General features: G+C 55.0%; 9 protein-coding genes across 9 annotated transcripts; 4 read left to right on the forward strand and 5 right to left on the reverse strand.

The window, feature by feature from the left end:
* Positions 1-268: 268 nt before the first annotated feature.
* UMAG_11554 (uncharacterized protein) lies at positions 269-2,350 on the reverse strand (the record flags this gene model as incomplete). The annotated part of the gene is made up of 1 exon (XM_011393066.1): positions 269-2,350. The coding sequence occupies one exon, from the start codon at positions 2,348-2,350 to the stop codon at positions 269-271; it is 2,082 nt and encodes a 693-aa protein (XP_011391368.1).
* Positions 2,351-3,047: 697 nt separating this feature from the next.
* Positions 3,048-3,606, forward strand: UMAG_04958 (uncharacterized protein; the record flags this gene model as incomplete). The annotated part of the gene is made up of 3 exons (XM_011392963.1): positions 3,048-3,174; positions 3,297-3,331; positions 3,391-3,606. The coding sequence occupies 3 exons, from the start codon at positions 3,048-3,050 to the stop codon at positions 3,604-3,606; spliced, it is 378 nt and encodes a 125-aa protein (XP_011391265.1).
* An 801-nt stretch (positions 3,607-4,407) lies between these two features.
* Positions 4,408-6,843, reverse strand: UMAG_04959 (uncharacterized protein; the record flags this gene model as incomplete). Its single annotated transcript, XM_011392964.1, has 1 exon — positions 4,408-6,843. One exon carries the CDS (start codon positions 6,841-6,843, stop codon positions 4,408-4,410), a length of 2,436 nt encoding a protein of 811 aa, XP_011391266.1.
* Positions 6,844-7,539: 696 nt separating this feature from the next.
* UMAG_04960 (mitochondrial 37S ribosomal protein uS12m) lies at positions 7,540-8,046 on the forward strand (the record flags this gene model as incomplete). Its single annotated transcript, XM_011392965.1, has 1 exon — positions 7,540-8,046. The coding sequence occupies one exon, from the start codon at positions 7,540-7,542 to the stop codon at positions 8,044-8,046; it is 507 nt and encodes a 168-aa protein (XP_011391267.1).
* Positions 8,047-8,388: 342 nt separating this feature from the next.
* On the reverse strand, positions 8,389-14,631 carry UMAG_04961 (uncharacterized protein; the record flags this gene model as incomplete). Its single annotated transcript, XM_011392966.1, has 1 exon — positions 8,389-14,631. One exon carries the CDS (start codon positions 14,629-14,631, stop codon positions 8,389-8,391), a length of 6,243 nt encoding a protein of 2,080 aa, XP_011391268.1.
* Positions 14,632-15,685: 1,054 nt separating this feature from the next.
* Positions 15,686-16,775, reverse strand: UMAG_04962 (uncharacterized protein; the record flags this gene model as incomplete). Its single annotated transcript, XM_011392967.1, has 2 exons — positions 15,686-16,210; positions 16,299-16,775. The coding sequence occupies 2 exons, from the start codon at positions 16,773-16,775 to the stop codon at positions 15,686-15,688; spliced, it is 1,002 nt and encodes a 333-aa protein (XP_011391269.1).
* Positions 16,776-17,141: 366 nt separating this feature from the next.
* UMAG_04963 (uncharacterized protein) lies at positions 17,142-17,897 on the forward strand (the record flags this gene model as incomplete). The annotated part of the gene is made up of 1 exon (XM_011392968.1): positions 17,142-17,897. The coding sequence occupies one exon, from the start codon at positions 17,142-17,144 to the stop codon at positions 17,895-17,897; it is 756 nt and encodes a 251-aa protein (XP_011391270.1).
* Positions 17,898-18,047: 150 nt separating this feature from the next.
* Positions 18,048-20,660, reverse strand: UMAG_04964 (uncharacterized protein; the record flags this gene model as incomplete). Its single annotated transcript, XM_011392969.1, has 1 exon — positions 18,048-20,660. One exon carries the CDS (start codon positions 20,658-20,660, stop codon positions 18,048-18,050), a length of 2,613 nt encoding a protein of 870 aa, XP_011391271.1.
* Positions 20,661-21,418: 758 nt separating this feature from the next.
* UMAG_04965 (uncharacterized protein) lies at positions 21,419-22,082 on the forward strand (the record flags this gene model as incomplete). The annotated part of the gene is made up of 2 exons (XM_011392970.1): positions 21,419-21,439; positions 21,573-22,082. The coding sequence occupies 2 exons, from the start codon at positions 21,419-21,421 to the stop codon at positions 22,080-22,082; spliced, it is 531 nt and encodes a 176-aa protein (XP_011391272.1).
* Positions 22,083-22,803: the final 721 nt, after the last annotated feature.

Consider the following 22,803-nt stretch of genomic DNA (forward strand, 5'->3'; position numbering starts at 1 on the left):
CGCGCGCACTTCAATCTCCCCTTTGTCTGCCATCGTAAATGTGAATTGAATCCATCCAGTTAGGCGCATTCCGCACTGCAGTGCGTCACGATTGGTTTGGGCGAATGGCACATGCGACACAGCCACAGTCAGGCCGACGATACGTAGCAAACATGAGATGATTGAAAAGAGACAAGAATTCCAGATATCGAAATGTGAGATGCGATGCAAGGACAGGGTGTGATCGGGATGCAGGGATGTGAAATGAGGAGGGGGGATGCAGGCCAAGTTAGAGCAATGTGGAAGCAAGGATGAGCAACGGAGAGAGGAGCGCCAAGAGCGGGATGGTGCATGTCAACGAGGCGCTCGAGGTGGCCGGGTTCGAGGCAGAGGTGGGTGCACCAGCAGCGCTTGCACGCGTGCTTGCACCCGCGCTCGATGTACTCGTATTGGACACCGGTGTCGGCGTCATGGCGCTCGCATAGTCGTGCAGGATCATCTCGCTGCCCATCTCGGCGAGGCCGTAGGTGATGCTCATCAGATGAGCGCTGAAGCTGATTGGTGGCACACTGGCGTCGATCACACGCACGTTCTGTGTGCCGTACACCTTGAGGGATTTATCGACGACGCCACCGTATTCTCGCGGGAGCATCGAGCACGTAGACGAAGGGTGGAATTCGGTCCCCACAGTATTGCGGATCCATGTCTCCCACTGTGCGTCGGAAGCGACGCCCGATCCAGGTGCTGCTTCGGACGACGTAAACGTGGAGAGCGGTGGTGTGGATCCGACGCGACGGGCGAGTTTGAATCCCTCGCGCAGGATCGTCATGTCGACCGCATTAGAGAGATAGCCCGGGTCGATTGTCGGGGGAGTAAACGGATTCGTCGAGCTGATGCGAATGCTTCCCCTCGACAACGGATGTTGCAGCGCCGCCTGGACCTGGACGCCGCCGAACGAGAGCGCAAACAGCAGCTCGATCGGCCCGATCGACGACGGGAACAGGCGCTCCACCTGTGCCGTGTAGGTCGCATTGTATCCGGCGCGCACCGCCGCCGGTGCATCGTACGCCGACACGGCGCCATCGCGATCGGTACGCATCTGCTCGACCATCGAGCTCCACTCCTGTTGGCCAAAGATGGTCGAGCCCGAGACGTAGGCGATCGCGCTGTTGACGTACGAATCCGTGGCGCGATTGCCTGTCACCGACGTCGGGGGCATGGTCGCCGAGCTCGACGGGTTGAAGACCACACCAGTGCTCAGATGGTCTTGCAAATGGTAGCCTACACCGGGCAGATCCACGACCTGAGTGATGCCCAAGCTGCTTAGCAGCGACGCGTCGCCGATACCGCTGAGCTGAAGGATTTGGGGATCGTTGACCGCACCACCGCAGAGGATCACCTCCTTTCTCGCATACACCGGCTGCGGCGTAGCGCCGCTTGCAGCACTGAACTCTACACCGGAAGCGACGGCGCCGCGCGCATCGGTGGTCGAGTTGAACGTGACTTTAGTGACAAGGTGGCCGGTCAGAACGTCGAGGTTGGCTCGGTACGTGACGGGATCCAGGTAGGCGGTCCTGGAGAAACTGCGCGTCGAGTTGGTGGGATTGATGTTGCTGGTGGCCAGAAACGCACCCCAACTCTCGCCGGCGTCGGGATTGGTGGATTGCGCAATGCCGACGTTGTTGGTGGACTGCAGAAATGCGCCCACCTGAGCATACGTGGTTTGCGGATAGCTGACGTGCAACGGACCGTCGGTTCCATGCGAGCTCGCATCCACCGGTACGCTGAACCTCGACGTGGTGGCCGAGTTGGGTGGCGTAAACTTCTCGCTCTTCTTCATGGCATCTAGCATCTTGTCCCACGTCCAGTCCTGCGTGTCGTCGATCAGATCCGCCCAGACATTCTGCTCGATCGAACTGTGTCGCACGTAATACAGGCCGTTGATCGCCGAGCTCCCACCGAGCACCTTGCCACGAGGCCAAGCGGCGCTTCTCCCGGCGAGGCCCGCCTGGGGCGTAGTGGACCACTGCCAGTCGTACTGGGTGCCTACGGACGAGTCGTACAGGTTGGCAGCGGGGACGGTGAATTTGGCGTTATCAGCATACCCGGAAGCGCCGGCTTCGATGACGGCGACCGAGATGTTGGGGTTGGCAGAGAGGCGATTCGCGACGACAAGGCCGGCGAGACCTCCGCCGACGATAATGTAGTCGTACGTGGCACCAGAGAGCGTGGCGGCGTTGGTGGTGACGGAACGTTTCAAGAGTTGGTAGTCAATAGGAGGTGAGCCAAACGGGATGCTGGTCGAGATGGCGGTGCTGGCTGCTAGAAGCGTGAGCGCTAGCGTGGCTGTGGAAAGGGGTAATGACCTCATGCTGTGCTGCTGTATGATGGTGGATTCTATGCCAAAGATGGTGAGCGATGCGGCTGTCGTATACGTGTGACCAAGTCGAAAGCACGATACCAAGCAAATCCACTCGGAGCACCAAGACGAGGGGAAATGCTGACTCTATACGGAGGAGATTCTGTCGAGGCAAAAGTGGTTGGTGTGAGGACGAGAAGCAAGTCGCCAAAAGTTGCGCGAGGTACGAGGTACAATATAAGGCCAACCGTGTTTCGACTCGATGGACTCCGAGACACGAACTGACCAACTGAAAGAGCGCGCCAAGAAGAAGCGTCAAGGCTGTCGAGGTGCGTGGTCTGCTGAGCCAGAGGATCGACAGAAACTTGGCGCAACAACAACACAGGCACAGCTGATACTAACTCAAGAGACAACTACAAAATCAACCGCCCATCGGCTTTCACTTTCACTTTCACTTTTTTTTTTCTTTTTCTTTTTCTTTTTCTGTTTCTATTTCTGTTTCTATTTCTTTTTGTAGCGACTGCCGCGGTAAATCCAGCCGAGAAAGCTCTGCAAGCTTACAGTATCCAGCGCGACAGTGCGGGTACAGTATATTCAGGACTAGTTATTTGGCGTGTCACTGTAGGCGTAGGATGATTCGACTAAGTTAGAGACTTGCGTGTGTTGAAGCGAGCTGTGCAAGCCGGCCAGCACTGATCGTCCTTGCAGCATGGCCCCCCTATCGCAGCCCCACATCGACGTCAGGGGCCAGTTCCAATTCGGACAGGCGCGAACTCTGTGCACACAATCAGCAGTCAGCCTCCGCCCGGAATCACGATTGGTGGTGCTGACGGATCGTGCGCAGCGTGGATGCTGACGGCGTGATCCGACCCGAGAACTGGCAGCAGCTGCATGCAAGCCGGACTTGCGACGACAAGACTTGACGTGCTGCGGCAAGTTTGTGGATGGTTGTGTACAGTTGTGAGGGCCGTCATGCGTCACGATGTGAGTAGGGTGAGTCACGAGTGTGTAGTCAAAAGTGTATGCGTGTGTGTGTGTTTATTCGGTTTCAGATGGTTGCGTCAGTGGTGACCCTGAAGATCGACATGCAGACACGAGAGCCAAGCCGGAAAAAGTCGCCGAGTGATGCCAAGAAGTCACATCAGCCCCAAACCAGTGAAAACCCAGTCGAAGAAACCGAAAAACACGCCAACTCCGTGTCGACGAACACACTTTGGCATTGGAGCCGTCTCTACGCCTTTTTACGCTCGTCTAGCATGTCGATCTAGCCGAATAGCCGTCCAGATTCTTGGCGATCATATTCATTTCAAATTTCACGACCGATTAATCGAAAAAAAAAAAACAGTAATAAAATTTAAGCGTGAAGCATGAAGGCTATCGCCGAGACGAAATTGTGACTGTACGGGACGAGTTTCTTGGAGCCAAGCTTGGAGCCGGCGTTTCCAGAGACGTGCTCTTGCAGAGCGCCGATGGATGGAATGACGACCACCAACACTCGCGTCTCGAGTTCGACTTGGAGCTTGCACGACGACCTCTGCAAACCGTGAACAGCTTACTCTTCGGAGCGTTTGGTTTCGGCTTAGCTCGGCAACCAACAAGCACCAAGCACCAAGCACCAAGCACGTCGACGCAGTTCCGATTCCACTAGACACCTAACGACGCACGCAACGCAAACCAACGGCACATTCAACACGCTTTCCGCATCTGTCCGACGTCGAGCCCTGCACTCACGCTGCTTCCTCAGGTGTGCCGACTCGCCGTCGTGCGTGTTGCACAACACTCGGCTTCGCCTCGACGCTTTTTTTTGTTTCCCTCGCGCCATGGCGCGTAGCGCGTAACCAACCTCCTTTCGGTCTTCCTGGACACGTGATAGATTCATGTTTCACGATTCTCCTTTCCCGTTTCAAGCTGAGCACATCCTCTCAAAGCACAAGGATCCAAGATTTGCATGTTGCTTGCTCGCATTCACATTGGTGATTGCAACAGCGTACAGACTCACGAATGCGACCCAATCATGAAACCCGAAGCACCGTGCACTACAACTGTCGGTTGCTAATCCGTGGCTTCACCTAGAAATCGTACCCGGGCACCTTGAACGCCGTAGCATAAGCAAAGTAGTTCTGCATCAACCTTAATATCGCCGGCGGCGGACTCATGGATACCAACGTGTAGCTCACTTTGGCCAAGCCCTCGGTCTTGATCAACTTGAACAGGCTCGTCGCCACAGCGCCAGGGAAACTGCCCTCCATGTACCACCGGTGGTGGTACGCGGTCAACCGAATCGCGGTCCACAGGCTGCGCTGAACGTCCCTCGCTTCCGTGTAGATCTCCAACAGCCGCAGATACGCTTTGGCGCTAAACTTGACGTCGACGCATCGTTGGAATGCATCGCGCGCTTCCTCTTTGTGCAACAGCCGTAACGCGAGCTCGCCGAGGATCTCCCATTCCGTGCCCGTCTTACGGTACGCCAAGTTTTGACTCCGGAAATGTGCGATCTCGGCTCGCCAGATTGTGTAGACGCGCAGATCTTCGTACAGAACCATGAACAGGTTGTCCAACCACCGTTCGCAAAGTCGTTTGTCCCGGAACGAAAAGCCCGTGTTCTTCTCCTTTTGCCGCGCTTCCGCCATGGCGATCGATGCATCGTGTTCGCCGTTCACAATCGGTCCCGCTTTGCCGTTGGCGTTGGCGTTGGCGTGCAAAGCTGCCGACAGATCGCCCGCCATAGTCGCAGCCACAGCCGTGGATGTCGACTCGCTTCGCTCGTGTCCCGCTGACGCTTGCGCCGGCTTCTCCAGCGGCGGTGGCTCCACCTGGATCGAAGCATGCGCCGAAGCATCCTCGTCGTCTGGCTGATCCGACGCGGATACGTTCATCGTCTTCATGTAGTCTTCCAGTTCTTGCTTTTCGCGTTCGTGGTCGGATTCCGTCGAGATCTTGATCATCGGAATCGATTGCGATGAAGCGTTGGCCGTCGACTGGATGCCCAGCTGCGACGTTAGCGCCTGGTTCGATGGTCGAATCTCGCTGCTGTCCTGTTCATCGTCGCTCTGCTCTGACGAGTCGTTTGCCTCGGTCTCAACTCCCTCGGTGCCAGCTGCAGCGTTGGACGCTTGCGGTGGAGTCGAAGACGCAATCGCAGGCGAATCGCTAGGCGCAACCCCACGGATCGAAGCGTCTTCCTCTGCTTGCTCTGCCTGTGTCGCAGCCGCCTTCTGCGCACGGTACTCTTCCTCCATGACAAACACGTTGGAACGGTACCGCAACAGCTCGTCCCAACCGATCGAGTTGACAAGACGTCCCAGCAGTGCATACGCTTTGGCAAAAGTTCCGCGCAGCGCCGGCGCAGGCAGACGCAGCAACGCCACATCCGCCTCGTTGTCGCGCGCACTCTCTTCATCCACCAAGCCGCTCTCAGCGATAAACGTCTTGATGGGCAAGTGGCTTCGTGCTGGCGTAGGCATTCGGTGCAGATCGCGTTCGTTGTAGGTAAACATGGGGCACGAATTGAGCGTGTACAACGCCGACTCCCACTGCTCCAAATCAATGTAGCATTCCGTCAACTTGGCCCACGTCACAAATTCCGATGGTGCGCAGTTGACCGCTTGCTTAGCCACTTTGAGCGCCCACTCGTATTTGCCCTTGGAACGCAAAAAGTCGACTTGGGCGTGCAGCAACGCATACGACTGTGGCGTCTCCCTGATGGCGCTGTGCATGACTTGGACCGCCTTGATTTCTTCGTTCATACCGATGTACGATTGTGCGACGAGCGCTGCGACTTCTGGTTCTCTCGCCCAGAGCTTTTCAAAGAGGTTGACCGCCTGTTCGTACCTAGACGCTTCGCCGAAATACTTGAGGATACCAGCAGTGAGATGATTTGAAACCACGGTAGCAACCTGCACTTCCGGATCAGAGCCTAGTTGCCAACCCTTGAAGAAAAGGTTTTCTGCTGCTTGCAAGAAGCGATGCTCGGCATCGGGACTCGAGATGGGGTCGAGCTTGCGATAGCCAGCCAGACGGTAATTGGCATCATCCGCATAAAGGATCGAGCGGAGGAGGGCGGACAAGTAGACCTCTTGCCAGATTTCGGGCGTGGTTTCGTGTCGCTCTCCGCGCAGATCGACGACGTACGCATCGACGCTTCCTGGAATGCGCACCTCCACGCGCACGTCAACACGCGAAAACGCGTTGAAGCAACAGTATGCACCGCTCTTGAGCTTGTACGCGGCTTTGCTCGAGAAAAAGCCTGGATTCTGGTCTAGCTCATACGTGAGGCTGTTGATGTAGGCAGCCAGAGCCGCCGATGAGGACGCATCGACACCAGACACATAGTGATACGAGCCAATGTCGCGCGATCGGGCGCTTGTGCCTGTAAATTTGATAACGTGGACCAGATCGGGTGGTCCTAGCTCTCGAAATGAAGCGAGCGTCTCTGTTCTCGACAGAAGCGACTCTCCAAGCTCCACCTCGAAGAACTCGGGCTGAGACAGGAAAGTGTCACCCATGATGTCCGCCGATGCTATGCCAAAGTCGTGCGTGAGGTTCAGGACGAGCTTGGTCGTGTCGATGAATCCTAGAGCCAAGACACTGCGACTACGCTGTTCGGTATGACGTCGTAGGGGGTGTATCCCGAGCTGGCTCTGCCTTTGTACTCGTCGATGAGGATGATGGCAGTCGAGTAAGCAGTTTCGACCAGGATTCGTGATTGACAGCGCGCGACTTTGCTTCCGTGTTGCTCGCCGAGACAACCGTGCGAAACTTACGACTGGTGACTGTGACTTTCGTCCTTGGCTGGCTGGTGCGCGTGCACGTCTCACACATTCGTGATTTGTGATTCACGATTTCACGATTCGTGATTTGTGACTCAAGACTCACGACTCGCAGCTGTGACTGACTGCCTCTGTGCACTCACGACTCGTGACTTGCGAGTTTTCTTCTGGCGTTTCGAGTTTAGGGTTGCAGCTTGTTAGATTCCGACGATGACAGCTCACGTGACTCGACCGAGTAGCAATCACGAATCACGAATCACGAATCACGAATCGTGAATCTTGCGACTTCTTTTTTCGGTGGATCACGAATGGTCACCAATCACAAATCACGAATGGTGTCTGAAGCCGCCATTCAGTGACGATCACCACCAAGCATTTTAGCACTTTGGATCGACGGCTTGTCCTTGTCGTCACATACGCTCTTCTGTCAACATGTCTTGGAGCATTGTCTCATCGGTTTTGCGCAACGCCGTAGCGGGGCCATCTCGGCTTGCTTCTGGCACTCTCTCGCGCCAGTCTGGTTCACAACGCACGTTTTCGTCGTCGTCAATATGGAGCGTCACTCTGCAACAGAATCTGCGAGGAGCACGAAAACCGCACCGTCCTGCTGTGAACAAGGTGCCCGCTCTGGAGTCCAAACCATTCGTCAAGGGAGTTTGCAGCAAGATCTTTACCACCAAGCCCAAGAAGCCCAACTCGGCGATTCGAAAAGTGGCGCGTGTCAAGCTGTCCAACGGCCGTTCTGTCGCAGCGTACATTCCGGGTGAAGGCCACAATCTGCAGGAACACTCGGTAGTACTCGTCAGAGGCGGCAGAGTACAGGACTGTCCAGGTATCAGATATCACTTGGTCAGAGGTGCTCAGGACTTGGCCGGTGTCGCAGGAAGACACACTTCAAGGTCAAAGTACGGCGCAAAGAAGCCCAAGGCCACTCCTTGACCCATGATCCGCGAAACACGCACCAAATACAGTCAGCAACTCGTCGTACGCTTTGCTTGACCCAAGTCGCTACTCAGTTCCAAGCCTTGCTATTGTACTTTAGTCTAAGCACGCCTTCTCAAGCCATCTCAAGCCATCCATTCATGATTCCTTCAGCGTGGATCCAGGCCTGGTTCATTGGCACTTTGCTATGACACGCCAACGCACGCGACCAACGTTCAAACCTTCTATTCGTGATTGGCTGAGCTTGGCACTGGCAATGTGCTCCACAGCGCGCACCGTTGGGTATAAGTTCTAAATTGAATAATCTCGCCCACCCTCATCCTAGCAGCGATCCGATCTTTACTTGTGATCGACCTTGCCCGTGTTCTTGAGCTTCTTCTCGCGCTCTACATCGTCGCGTACGATCTTTTCAATCTCGTACGTGATGCAGCGCACCCACAGATCTCGTTCCACCTTGGATCGCGCCCGCATCGCGATGTACTTGTGCACCTTATCATCCAGCCTCGGTACGCTACACGACGCATCTTGCCCATCCCCTATCTTTTTCGCTGCCGTCTCTGTACCACCTTGTCTACCCTTCGGGCCATCTTTGCCATGCAGACTGCTGACACTGGGATCCGCCGGCGTATTGACGCGCTCCGGACGGTACCGAATCACAAACGTGCAATCCTCGTCGTCATCGACAGAAAACAGTCCATCGGCGTACACTCGCGGAACACGATGACGCTTGCCGCTGTTTGAACCGCCTCCGCCAATCCCTGATACCGCTTGCGCCGGGTCCGATCGTCCGTTCTTGAGCATATCTACGCTCAGCTTGCCACTGTAGACGTAGGCGTCGCGTAAGTGGATCACCGTGTCCTGTCGTCGGTGAAAGATGCCATTGTTCTGTCTCGCTCGCGTCGTCCTTACCGACTTGACCAATTTGAAGCAGAGCAGACGACCAGCGATCAAAACATAGTCGCGACCTTTGAATGCGCTGTAGCTGCCCTTCTTGTGGAACAGCCGTCCAGATCGGATGATACCGCGGCAGCCTTCGATTTGGCACCAGTTCCATATATTTCCAAGAATCGGAGAAAGCTTTTGCTCATCGATCTCCTCGATGCCCCTGGTATGCGTCTGACGCCCTTGCAACTGCTTGTGAAGCTCCGAAATGTCCACGCCCGTCGCGTACATGAGTTCAGCCGCGTCCGCCCGCTCCCTTCGCCGCCAGTATTTGACCAGCTCGGCGATGCGCTCCACCCATTCTCTGGCCACGGATGCGCTAAAAGCCTCCAGTCGGATCGTCTTGCCATTTGTGAGCGTGATCTCGATCTGTCGCGCACGACGCACATCGTTTGCGTCCTCAGCAAGCTCAAGTCCCTCTTGACCACCCAGGTCGGTGATCGAGTGGTCTGCATCCTCATCGTCCGACTCTTCCCCATCACGCTGAGCCACTGCGAGGTCCTCCTTGACCTTTTGCATCAATCGACTTTGGCTTGATCGGGTGGGTCGACGTACGTCGTCCTCACCTGGGCAGCGAACCGGACCGTTTCCGACCGTCTTGATGGTGTGGATTTGCTTGAGATCAATGAAACCGTCCGAGCCCCGGATCTGCTCAAACTGTCGGCGCCTCTCAAAGGACTGGTAGGCCTCGATTTGACCCCGGAACTCTTCATCCGTCTGTGCTGGGTAGCTGATGGCCTCTAACACATTCTGACGCAATGTCGCCACGTCTTCGTCGCGGCGCGCCGCCTTGTTGGCACCGACAAACTTGGCCAGAGCACGAGTCAAGGCGTTTCTCGTCGCCGGAGTCGAAGCCTTGGGTGCTCGACCCTGCGTCGTTCCGCTCGTGCGAGGTACACGCATCCCCATTGCCTCTTGCATCTGGACAGCGAGGTGCCGATCGGGAGGAAACGCTCGCGTAGTGCGGCAGATGTAGATGTGGCCATCGTACGTCGTAAAGTAGAGACGGGTCAGGGCACCGGACACTGGCTTAACACGCCACAGGAACCCCTCGACAGCAGGTGGCTCTTGCATGTACTGACCGGGAGCAGCTAGCACAGACGTCGGATAGTGGACAGCTGCTCTCAGCTCCAGGATCGAAGGTTGCTTGTAATCTCTGAGCAGCGCCCCGCACAGAACGGCCCAGTGCCGAGGCTCGTTTTCAACGGTCCTTTCGTTGATCACCCAGTCGAGCTCGGTGCCACGTCGCCATGCAAGTTCGAGTTTGAGGCCTCGTTTCTGCGCCAAGGCCATAAGATCGCGCCACTGCTCGATGCGGCTGAAGAGTTTCCATACCATGGCAATCACGTTGTTGCGGTTGATGAGCTTGAAGCCCTCGCCTCCATCCTGCGTCTGTCCAATCGAGTCAAGCGCAAGCAGTCCGCCTTTCTCGGAGCTGAGCTGACTAGCAGGTGTAACCGCCGCGTCTGGTCGCTCTACAGGCATCGACTCGGGCACAGGGATCCTGACCTTGAGGCCAAACGAGGGAACGTGAACCTCGAGCGAATCGGGGATCAGACCGCCGAGCTCCCTCCACAGCTCCCACATCCAATCTGCCGCTGCCGATCGAGCGCGACAGTCAAAGAGGACAATGTCGGTGCCTTGTCGGCGCAACTGGATGCCTCGCTTGCCGTGATGCGTGGAGAGAGACTTCCACGGTTGGAAGGTCAAAGCAAAGATGCGATCAACGGGAGAGTAGAGCGAAACAAAGGTCGAACCTCGCGATAGAGGAATGGTTAGACGCAACTTGAGTCGGTCGCCGTGCCCGATGAGCCTATTGGTCAAGGTGGGATCAGACCAAAGCTCAAGCTTGCCCATTCTAAACACAACGACGAATTCGCGCCATTCCTCCTCTCGGATGGTGTATTTTCGCGCCTGCAACTCGTCGAATTCGCTAGGCAGGTCTTCGTGCGGCGTCCATGCAATCTTGACGAGCATGCGGTCCTTCTTGAGCACAGTCTTACGAGTGATGATGTTGGTCTCGCTCTCACACAGTTCACTTTCGGGAGTGGAGCTGTCTCCCGAACTTGGAGCCTGCAGCGTATGAGGCTGTGGTCGAGCAAGCACTTCGGCGGGCGGGCATGGCTTGGCATCACCAGCTGCAGCTCGACCCACGTTGGAAGATTGAATCCGGTCGTCTTCCGCCTTGTCAGCGAAGAGGGAAACAGTAAAACGACCTTTGATTGCAGGTCGCCGGGAGCCGGTGTCGAACTTGACCGTCTTTTTGCGCTCGGGACTGCTCGAATGATCGATCGCCTTGTGGAGACCAGATGGCTTCACGGCCGAGATCGCTCGTTCGCTCGATGGGCTGGGATCGAGGGGGAGTGGATCTTGCTCTAGCAAAGGGCCATGAAGAGGTGATGCGAGCTCTTGCGTCGGTGTAAGGTCAAGCGGTGAGGCGACGGGCTGTACCACCACAGCATGGTCACTTGCAGCGTCTGATAGAATCTCTGGCGCCTCGCCGAGATCGCTTTTGCGGCGCAAGAGCTGATGGACAAGCTCGGGATTATTGGCTTCGACAGACGCCGGCGGAGCGGGATGCGCCAAAGCATTGCTTCTTGTCATGGTGGGTATCTTGGTCGACACGAGGCTGGAAGCGCGGGGCGCGTAACCGTTGGCCTGCGTGGACGGGTTGAGAGATACATAGGCAGATTTGGAGGTGGTCGAGGATCTGTCCGACTCGACAAGGCTAGAAGACCTCGCCATAATCTTGAAGTCCGAGTCTGTTGGCAATCTGGGCGATCCATTACGGTCAGACGCATCCGTGCTTACTTCTTGGCCAAGTGTGTGGATTTTCTGCTCCTCTTGTGGTGTGGACGGCGAATTGCGCGGTAAGTTTTTGCCGCTTTTGCGATCAGCTTTGCGCGCTTTACGCGCGCTGCCTAGCTCTCCGGTGAGAGACGACATTTTAAAAACAATCTCGCTCCATCCTTGACGCGCTTCAATGGTCAAAGGTGTAGCCTCGTCCGGATGAACAGTCTGTATGGTAGCAGTCGACTCGTCGTTGACGAGCTTTCGGCGTTCAGTTGGGGTACCTCGGACTTTCTCCCGCGAGGTTAGTATTACATTGTCCCTTGAAGGCAATTCAACGTGGAGGTCGGGCATCTTCTTCGAGGAAGCGGAGGCAGGTGCGGCATGTGTTTGCGCTGCTGTAGCCTTGTCATCGGAGATGTCTTGCGCCTTTTGCGCGAGAAGGGTGATGACGCCGTCCGGACTTTGTTTGAGATGGCGGACCTGGGCCGCTTGCTCATCTCTCTGCTTCTCGTGCGAGGAGAGAGAGCTGTCAGATGAAGCCTCGACGGGAGCATCATGCTGTGTAGAGGCTTGTTCCTGACCGCACGTACATGGGACCAGCTTTTGCAATTCGTCACGGCGCGCAAGGAGAATGTCCCAGAAGCGCTGGCCAACCTGGAAGCTCTCACCGACCCACTTGGTGCCTCCACCACTGGTGCCGACAGCACCAGGTTGCACGCCTTTGGCGTTGGTGAATGAGGATGAGTCGGCGAGGGAAGCATCGGTGGCATTGGCCGATATGCGCTGTGTCGCATTTCGTCGCAGGGAGGCGTAGCTCGACGAGCGAGCTGCGCGGCGACTGCGGACTGCAAATGGAGATGCTGGTTTCCGCGTTCGAACCGAGGATGGCGAGCTCGAGGCGAGCGCATTCCGAGCCGGATCTCTTCGTGAGGATCTCAATTTGAAGCGCTCGTTCTTAATTTGCATCGAATCGGCACGCTTTCCGTTCCGTCCAAAAGTTCCACCAGCGAGAAATTTTCGAGCAAGACCAGACGAGGTCCCGGCGGTGGCGCCGAAGCTACCCTCTGTGGCGACGGTGCCGATGGTGTTGAAGGTGCCAACTGTGGAAGCTCTGCTCATTCTGCTTTGGCGCGAAAAGTCGCGTGGATGGGCGGCGGTCCGGGGCGAATGGATGCCTGATGAATCCTGTTGGGTGTGAGTCACGGCTGGCTCACCGGTAAATGTGAGCGAACGCTTTTTTATCGGCATACCTCTGCCGACGAGGCTGCGCGATGCCCTTGTCGGACTCGCTGGCGGATCTGTATCGGTCGACATGTTGGATCCGTGGCGAAGGGCGTCCGTCTGAGCGTGGGGATCGCTTGTGACCGGAGAGACTGCCTGTTCCCAAGCAGGATGCAAGAGGTCATGATCCCTTGACTCGGCCGCATCGGTCTGGTGTGCTTCGGCTGTGTCCGTTCCAGATCTGGTGGAAAAGGAGAGTCGGGGCTTCGAGGAGGATCTGAGATCGACATGGCTGGTTTCGGCGCTGCTGCGAATGATGGTGGTGTCGTTGCTAGCAGCGAAAGGACGGTGTTGGTGGTCGGCGTCAATGATGGGTCCGTTCGGCGCCGAGATAGTCTTGCTTTTTTGATTCGGACTGAGATGCACGCTTCGGATCGACTGGGCTTGTTGTGAAAGATCTGCATCGTTGATAGCTTCTTCGATCTGGTTTAGAGGCAAGTCCAGGATAGGCAAAGCAGTTGAAGCTGCACAAGGAGAAGAAGTAGCCGATGCAGAGGGTCGGACGCCTTCCGAACCTGACCCACGCCGCTGTCGCAGAGCTGCGACACGAAGGTTGTCCGCGCTGCGAACATTATGGAAGGCTTTTGCCGGCGATTTGGCATGGTTGAGTGGACCAAATGAGGCGACGCTCCGAAGGTTCGAAATGTAAGGCTTGGGCGAGTCGCTGGCCGTCAGGCTGACAGGAAACGATTGGTTGCTCTTCTTAGAACCGAGCTTGAACCTATTTTTGGAAGGACTGACAGAGCGGGATTTGGAGGAAGAGACGTCAGTGGCTGCCAGTTGACTGAGACGTCGGTCAAAGATTGCGTGTGCACGTCGAGAAGCCTCAGAATCGCTAAGAGTGGAGCGAGTGAAAGAGTGTGCGCTGACGAAGGATGCGTTTGAGAGGACCGAGACAGAAGAAGGACCTCTGTTGATCAAATGGGGACGAGATGGTGAAAGATGCGCTTGCTTGCCCTTGGGAGAAGAAGGAAGCGGGGACTGCGTGCGTTCGAGGCTATGCTGCTTTGGGTGGGTGGGGCTGGGAATACGAAAAGGATCAGTCCAAGTTTGTGACTGACATGTTTCGGTGGTAGAAGGCAGTTCGGAGAGATGCGATGCGTGATCTGCGGCTTGAACGTGAGGTTTGACGTCGCTGGGGGAGGATTGTGCTTGATGAGAGTCGTCAGGTTGATGGCGGGACGAGCTAGCGTCATGGTAGGTACTGTCTTCAACGATGGCTTTTGCGACAGCTTTGGCGGCGGATGCTGGAACAGGAAGCGGGCCTATATATTGACGAATGGTGACGTGATTGGGAGGGATAATGAGCGAGGTGGAATGGCTGGGATGGTTGAGATGATTCGAGTGCACGCTGGCAGAGGAACGAGAAAGCTGGAGAATGGGCTGACACTTGAGACAGCGGAGCTTCGAAGGCGGAAAAGGTAGAGAAGACGGTGCAGTGGCTGGCTGTGGCATGGGAGAGGAAGCAGGATGTGATGCTGTCGCTCTGTCGTTGTTCTGCGAAGCAGCCGGTGGAGGCTCAAATGCCTGCGCCAAGGAAGATCTGACAGGGCTTGACGTGACCATGACGAGAGTGCGTCGTCACCAATGTGAATGGTGTAGCAAGCTCAACGTAGAATATGCAGCATGATGAGTTGGTTCCAGAGCAGGTGGCAGTGCGTGCAACAGCTCAAACGTGGGTGAATGCGGTGTGCAGCGGCAATGACACAAGCTAGTTGGGCAGATATGAGGAGAGACCAAGGACTAGAAAGCGAGCGATTGGACGGTAGGAGATCGTCGCGATACGTTTGACCGAATGAGTACGGTGAGAGGAGGAGACGAAATTGGTGGCCTGAAAGAACAATCGTGAATCACAGAATCACAAATCGCGAATGTATATCCACCGTGCACCACTTACAACTAACTGCGTGTTGTGTTGGACTTTGTGCGTAGTCACGAGTGGAGAGACACGTGAATTGGCTGTTTTGGCATTCACGATTCACAGATTCGTGATTCACGATTGGGTTGACCGTAGACAGATCGAGTTTTTATGGTTAAGTTAGCCGAAGCGTGCGTGGCCAAGTTTCGAGTGTGAGTTGCAGCCAGCTTACACTCAATTCGTGATTCGTGATTCATGTCAAGGGCAAACAAGAATCGTGGAACGTGAATCGTGAATCGTGAATAGGGGTTCAGCACAGCGCATTCACTCACCTCTCTCCTCAAGCATCATCACACGAAGCAGATCACACTTTTCGATCTGGTAAACCCCACTTCACGCTGCACACTGTGATTCTTGCAACCTCAACCACGATCCCGCCTGTAAAAAAAGTTGACCGGTGCTCAGAAATCACCGATTTTGCCAATCACGAATCACGAATCTGTCTTGCATTCGGTTATTGTCAACTTATCTACTACAAACACCAAATCGTGAATCTCGAATAAAAATCGTGAATTAGGGTCCATCTGCAAAGGTGGAAAGCAATCAATCGTCCATCGTCAATTTTGAATCACAGACCTCGGCTCAGAAAGACAATCGTGAATTGTGAATCTGAGTCAGCGACCATACGCGATCCAAAATAACTAACACTCACTTTCGTGTTGGCGGATCAATCTTGAATCCTACCTGAAAGCGACCTCTGCGCTACTCTTGCATCGACTTGCTCTCTAGCTTCTCGAGTGTCTTTCTTGCCAATTCAAGCACTGTGCTCAGCCCAAGCAAAATACCTTGATCCGGCCCTTGGCCAGGCACAATCGTCGCGTGGCCAAAGTCGATCAAGCGCACCTGAGGTCTGCCCTGTCCATGTGAGCCATCACGGCTCAGCGTGGCATCTAATCGAGCTGGATCGCCCTCGTAAACGCTCAGCAACGATGCGCCTCGCATTCGCACTTCGACCTCTGCGAAAATAGCGTACAGTTCCTCGAGGTCGTTGATCAGGTGATCCCGCAGCAGCCTCACGACCAGCCCTTCTGGTAAGCTGGCAAGACGATGACGAGATGTACCCTCAGATATGCTCGTACCCTCTAGCAATGCTTCGGCTTCTTCAGCATCTCCCTGTTCGGGGCATGCCAGAAGCATTCGCATCCCCAGAGCTAGATGTTCAGCATGGATCGTCTTTCCAAACGTCTTTGGTACGCTGCGATAGGTGTTCGTCTCGGAATCGTATACCTGCCAGTTCAGTTCGGATCAGCCATGGCAAGAATAGAGTCAGTCCATCACATATCCTGACTGTCCTTTGATCTAGTCTGGTACGCACCTGCCATCCCGTCAGTCGAATGCCGTGCGAGCCACTCGTAGTGCTAGCAGCTGCCTTTTCCATCCTTTGTCGTTTCTCTTCGCTTGCCTCTTCGTCCCAAAGCTGAGTCCCCAGCTTGATATCACATACATTGGGCTTTTCGTAGCCGTATGTGAGATTCTCCATCACAATACGAGCTGATTCGTCCTTTGACGGTGACGCTGCCGTTTGACTTCCCGTATACTCCTGCCAGCTTCCATGGCATTCTGGCATTGCCTTGAGCAGTCTCCCAAGCAGTTCGACCTGGCGACTCTCCAAGCCAGCCAGCCCTGCAGCTGCTTGCTTCACTTTTGCGTAGAACTCGAGCTCGCGTGGCAGGCAAGCTTTGACAACCAGACGCCCGCCCTCCAAGCTCTGAACACCATCCGGATGACCCGCCACCTGATTACTGAGCGGGACCAGCTCGGGCTGCTTAAGAGTCGAATTTGTATCTCCCATACTGCTTGATCTAGCTCGTGCTATACTCTGGGTGGTAGAGCGATGGTGAGAATCGTGAATCGGCAAGTGGACGGGGTTCAGAGCGGCGTCTTGTGTTCAACGTTCGAAGCAGTCACGAGTTGTCAGTGCGCCGTGCACCAACGTTCTTGGCATTCGGCGCGTGTGCGTGTCGCGCGCAGCGATTCGATCCTCCACCTTTGTCGTATCACACTCGTGACCCGCTTCGGAAATCGGTCAGCTATTCGCACATGTGACACACACGAGCGTGGAGAGCAGCTAGTTCCCTTTCTGCCCACCATACCAAGCAGCAACCACCACAGTCGACATGCGCCGCCATTGATTACAAAGGAAAGAACAGAGCTTACAATGGCCATCATACAGGAGGCATACATCTCGGAAGAGATCCACGAGCTCAAGGCCCAAGCAAACCGCAAATTTACTGCCAAAGACTACGATGGGGCTCTTTCCATTTATCTTGACATTCTTTCGCAGCTGCCAGCGCGAGAACCGTCTTCAAGCACATCACAAGAGGTCTCAGACGAAGTTCGAGATGAACAACATATCTCTGTGCCAGAGGACGACGCTGAGGGGGTAAACGAGGTAAACGTGTTGAACGTAGCATCAACATCATCACCGCCACCATCACCACCATCTCAACCGGCTGATGTCGAAACAGAAGAACACCAACAAATTCGACTCTTCCGGTCCATCATTTATGCCAACATTGCAGCCACTCATCTACGCCTCGAACAGTACCGTGACGCCGTCAAAGCTTCCAATCAGTCGCTCCTCGATCAGCCCAACTATGTCAAAGCCTTATATCGTCGTGCGCAGGCCAACGAACAAATTGGTGGTTGGTCCAGCCTCTCCTCCGCCCTCGAAGACAGCAAGCTCCTCCTAACTCTCCCCGACTTATCGCAAGCTACGAAACCTGAAATCATGGACTCAATCAAGCGACTCGAACCAAAAGCACAACAAGCTGCTGAGAAGGAAAAGGACGAGATGATTCAAAAGCTCAAAGGTTTAGGTGACAGCATCCTGGGCAACTTTGGGTTGAGCACCAACAACTTCAAGTTTACTCAACAGCCAGGTGGTGGTTATTCAATGAATTTCGTTCGATAGAGCTCCTCTCTCTGCCTTGTACTCATATCGGTCAGTGATACAGACTCATTCGTGTGACCCTGGATCGCATTCATGTTTAATTTGCAATCGTCTGTAGGGCTTCACAAAAGTGAGTATGGTGATCTTCAGGTTTGTAAGCTGCCACGTTGACTACTTGTTCATCAGAGCTTTCATGCGCTCTTCTGCTGCTCTGGCGCGTTTCTCGCGTTCGATTCGAGCCCGCATCTCCGGAGTCAATCCTTGCTGTTCGTCCCTCTGCTGCAACAGAGCCCTCGGCGCCGTATTGCTGCCTCCGAGACGGTTGGTGGTGTGATGCGTGCTCTTCTGCTGCTGTTGCTGAGCTGCCGATTCTGCCTGCTCCTCGGCCGATGCAGAGGCGTTGGAGGCGGATTTCTCGGCGGCTTTGCTGGCACGCTCTCGTGCCTTTTCGCGCATGACCGCTCGTCGGTCCTTCTGCTTTGCCGACTGGCTGTCCTGCATTTCTTCGGTCAGCGCACTGGGGACACGGGCTCCACCGGACGACATGCCGCCCCAGTGGAACCAGTCAGCATGCTCGGCCATCATTCGACGGAACACATTGCGCACCTCTTTCGTGCTGCACAGATCGTACGCAGCGCGGTGCGGTGGCTCGACCAATGTGTCTTCTGGCTGATCCGCCTCACTAGCTTCGGTAAAGCGCTTTCGCAGTTCGCCTAGTCGCTCAGCAGCAAGGGTTGGATTGGCACGCTTGTCTTCAAGAAGGTAGCGTAAGACTGTCTCGCTGCCAGCTTCGGCTGCCAGTTGCAGAAGTGTGCCTGGAATCAGTCTCGAAGCCGGGGCGGATGAACCAGCTTCGTTGGCTTCCTGTTCGAGAAGCCAGTCTGGAAACCGAGCGTCGATGTTGCCGCCGAGCAAATCCTGCTCGTTCTTGCTGAGGAACGTTATGGCTGCTTCTGATCTGTTTTTGCGGATCATCTCGACCAACCGGTTCCACTTGCTTCGCTCTGTTTGTTCCTCCTCGCTCAAGCGCACTGGCTTGGCACTCTTCTCGGCCCGACTCTTCTCCAAAGCAGTTGCGCGCTCTCGGGCTTTCTCCTCTCGCCGCCTAGCTTCGGCCTCTTTGCGGGATTTCTGGTTGATACGTTCGAGCGCCTCTTGCTCCTCAGCTGCGAGTTGTTCCGCAGACTTGTGCTCGACCTTGACCTTGGCAAGCTCGAGGAAGCATCGCACCGTCTCGCCGATCGTAGGACGTCTGGTAGGGAAGGGCAAGGATCCAAGTCGGCCATCAGTACGAGCAGCTTCGAGCGGACTGCCTCGACTAGCTTTTGCACCTTCCCAAGACCAGAGAAGACCTCTCGCGGCGCGTGCTCCCGCTCGGATCCAAATTTTTTCACTGCGGGAGACGAGCTCTCTCCAACCAGGTGAGTCGAGAAGATCCCGGATGTCGTCCCCGAGTGCAGCCTCGTTGTATCGGCGCAGTTGGGCACCTGCCGACTTGGCAAATCGCCCCGTAGCATCCTGAGCAGCTTGACCACCACCCTGCTTACGGCGCGTGGTATACCGATGGAAGGCTTTGTGCGCCAATAGAATCAGCGAACGGTCTTCTCTGGGAGCGTTGTTGCCGCCTCGTTGTTTTCCGCTGTACGTAGTCACATGCGGATTGAGGGCGATGACGGATGCTGCAAAGTGACCACCGCCAAGCAGAAGAACAGTCCACATGCGCAATGGTGGGTCAGCAATGGGGTTGCGGCTGATCGTGGACGCTGACATGGTCTCGTCGGAAGACTCGTCGTTGTCGGAACCTGAGCTGAAAGCCGCTTCTTCGTCGCTGCTGCCGGCGGTCTCCGACTTGACCGCTGTTGACAGACCAGGGATGAAACCTTGACCATCCAGTACGGTCATCATGACAGATTTGGCGGCTTCTTGAACTTCCTTTGACTTGACACGCTTACCTTTCCACGCCGACTGCTTTGATCCTTTGCGGGTGATACGGCCAGCTTGCATAGAGGTAATACAGGCGGCATACCAGTCGGCGATGGAAGATGTGCCGGACAACGCGGGAGCTGAAGGAGTGCCTGGGTCTGGGAAAGCATTACGGTGAAATCCGAGCTGTGTCTGGTGCAGCTTGTCTGCGTCGGAAGCAGTACCTTTGGAAACAAACCATAGAAGAGGTGCACGCAACTGCATGGCATCCAGCGTGTTGGAATCATGTGCTTCTGTCGATTCTTCTGCATTGTCAGGAGATGGGCGGCTGCCGGCACTGAGCGAAGTGCGAGCCAGAATCTTGGTAACGATATCAGTTTTTACCGCGGAAGACTGTGACTGGTGAGCGTCTTCGTCCGACTCGAGCTCGCTTGCGCTCTCGACCTCTTCTGAAAGCTTTTCGAAGACTTGTTCGGATACGAGAAGCGAAGCATTCTGTACGTTGAGTTGTACGTTGTATCGATGCCAGTCGGAGCGGAAGTGAGCACGCTGCGCTGTGACTGATGCGAACGAGGGACACGAGGGACAAAGGGAGCACGGCGGTACACGAAGCTGAGAGGGTGTGCGAGGATGGCCGGCATCGTGTGTCTGCAATTCTTGAGGCGCAGGTGATGGCGATTCTGACACAGTTGGAGCCAACAGCTGGGACGCTTCTGTCTCCTCTATTCTTGATCGGAGTCGGAGGGAGTTGTGAAGTGCTGGGGGAAGATCAAAGGCATAGAGAGGACGTGATAGCGCAGGATGCTTTGCAAGGCGTCCATCCTGATGAGTTTGCAGCGGATTTGTGCCTACCTGTGACATGCTACACCGTTTCTGACCTGCTGCGTAGGCTGGTCGGCAATGTTGAACTGACCAAGGTAGACGATGATGGGTGATCAATGTCTTTGCTGCTCGGCACCACAGCGTGGGAATGGATTGGACAGATATGGTTGCGATCCCTGTGGTTTAGCAGCAGCAGCTTTTGTGATTGAAATGCTTTGATTGATGACGGTAATCGACCAAGGGACGAATGTCGATGTGCTCGTTGCTGATGAGAATCATGATTGTGAATCAAGAATCACGAATGGCTGAGTCAATCACGAATCGTGAATAACGCACACGACTCTGTGACGGCGGTCAGCCAACAACCACAGTCACAAGTCACGAATCGTGAATGAAATTCGTGGTTGGGCGACGTGCGAATTCTTCTTAACCCTAATCACGAATAACCATGAATGCCCTCAAAGTCGTGAGAGTTGTGAGTGACGTCCGAGATGCATCAAATCCAATCCGTGAATCACGAATCTCAGATGCACTAATTCACGAATGAAAGAGTCTCCCGATTCGCTGATGGAGGGACCCGATTTACAAGAGTGTTGGGCCATGTGAGCGAATCGTGAATGCACAACCCCGCGAAAGCGTCGTTCGTCTTTTACAACCTCTTTCCATCTTTCCGACCACCGCGCTTAGCTTGCTTGTTCTCCGACAGCTCCCTCAGTACCTTTCGAGCTCAAGTACATCGCCCTCATCCACCATCTGTGGCACCTCTTTGGCGCCAGCCACGAAACTAACCGTACGCAATGACGGTGACCAATGAGCAGGTGAGCATTAACCCACAGTCTTGGTCGGCAGCTAGTAACACCTCAATGGTATCAAGACGCTCTGACCTTGACTATTTCTTCGAGCCTGTTGCAAGATTGCTCACACCTCTCATCCGCTTTATTTTGAATGCAGTTTCTTTCGGAGCTCACCAAGCTGTTCGAGGAAAGCACGTCAAAGCACTCGGTGTACGTATCCTCGAAGAAAGCACCAGCATCAGCGGCCAAGGACGATGATGTGGACATGACGCCTTCCTCGTCCTGTGGCCTCACAGATGCGATCCTCTTTCGAGCCACCAACGGAGTTTCAGGAAGCGGCAAGGTCAAGATCAGCACGTTGGTGCCTGCTTCCAAGCTAGCCAGCTTCCAGGGCGCGTATTTGCCCTTGCTAAGGACTCATTTGTCGAATGGACTCAAGAAACGTGACAAGGCAAGAGAGAGAAAGATGGACAAAGCTCGCGAGCAGAGCCGCAAAAAGCTGATTGAGACAGTGGACGGCAGGGACAAGATCATCACCAACAAGATGGGCAGCAAACGAGGTGCGGGCCGACGCAAGCGACAACGTGCGCTCAAGAAGGGGCTCGCACTGCGAAAGGAAAAATCCAAAGAGGCCAAGCGAAAGGTTCAAGCAGCCAAAACAGCCTAGACGGATGAGGCTCCTGCGACGTCTGCTAGTCGTTTGTTTTGCGTGGTTGCATCCTCTTCTTCAAGCCGACATTTGTACACTAGACGCACACCGAAATGCACCGTTGACCCCATCTTTAGTGGTACATGGGTCAATTTGTAACCATGCTGAGTAACGCCTGCCTTTATCGCAGACTGGCTCAGAGGCTGCTGAGACGATTGCTATGGACAGTCTATGCCGTGGGCTAACAAGCAAGAGCCAAGCGAAATGACTTGAGAATCGAAAAGTACACGGTAGCTTAGCTTCTCGCTGCCAAACACGAGAATCACGAATCGTACATCGCAAATTGTGACTCACTGAATCACAAATCAGGCAGCAAAGCAAGTGAATCACACGTCACAGTCACGAGTCCGACTCAAAGACTCACGGCTGCCTCACAACCAAGTTATCGACATAACCACGAGCGTGTAATCGTGAACAATTCACGATTGGCAGCTCTGTTGTGAGTGACAAGCGTGCAGTGTTCTGAATGTCAAAGTGGCTAAAAGTGGCTAGAATCGTCAACATAAAACAAAAGGTATTCACGATTCACATACTCACGACTGTAACTAGTTAACGTTAACTAATTACGAATCAAGAACGCCAAAAGCCCCGGCGTTCTCAGCCGACACGGCACACGCACCATGAGTAGCCATGAGTGAATCGTGAATCGTGAATCGTGAATGAGAAGAGAACCCTGGCT

Source organism: Mycosarcoma maydis, chromosome 15, assembly GCF_000328475.2.
Source record: "Mycosarcoma maydis chromosome 15, whole genome shotgun sequence".
Lineage (NCBI taxonomy): Eukaryota > Fungi > Basidiomycota > Ustilaginomycetes > Ustilaginales > Mycosarcoma > Mycosarcoma maydis.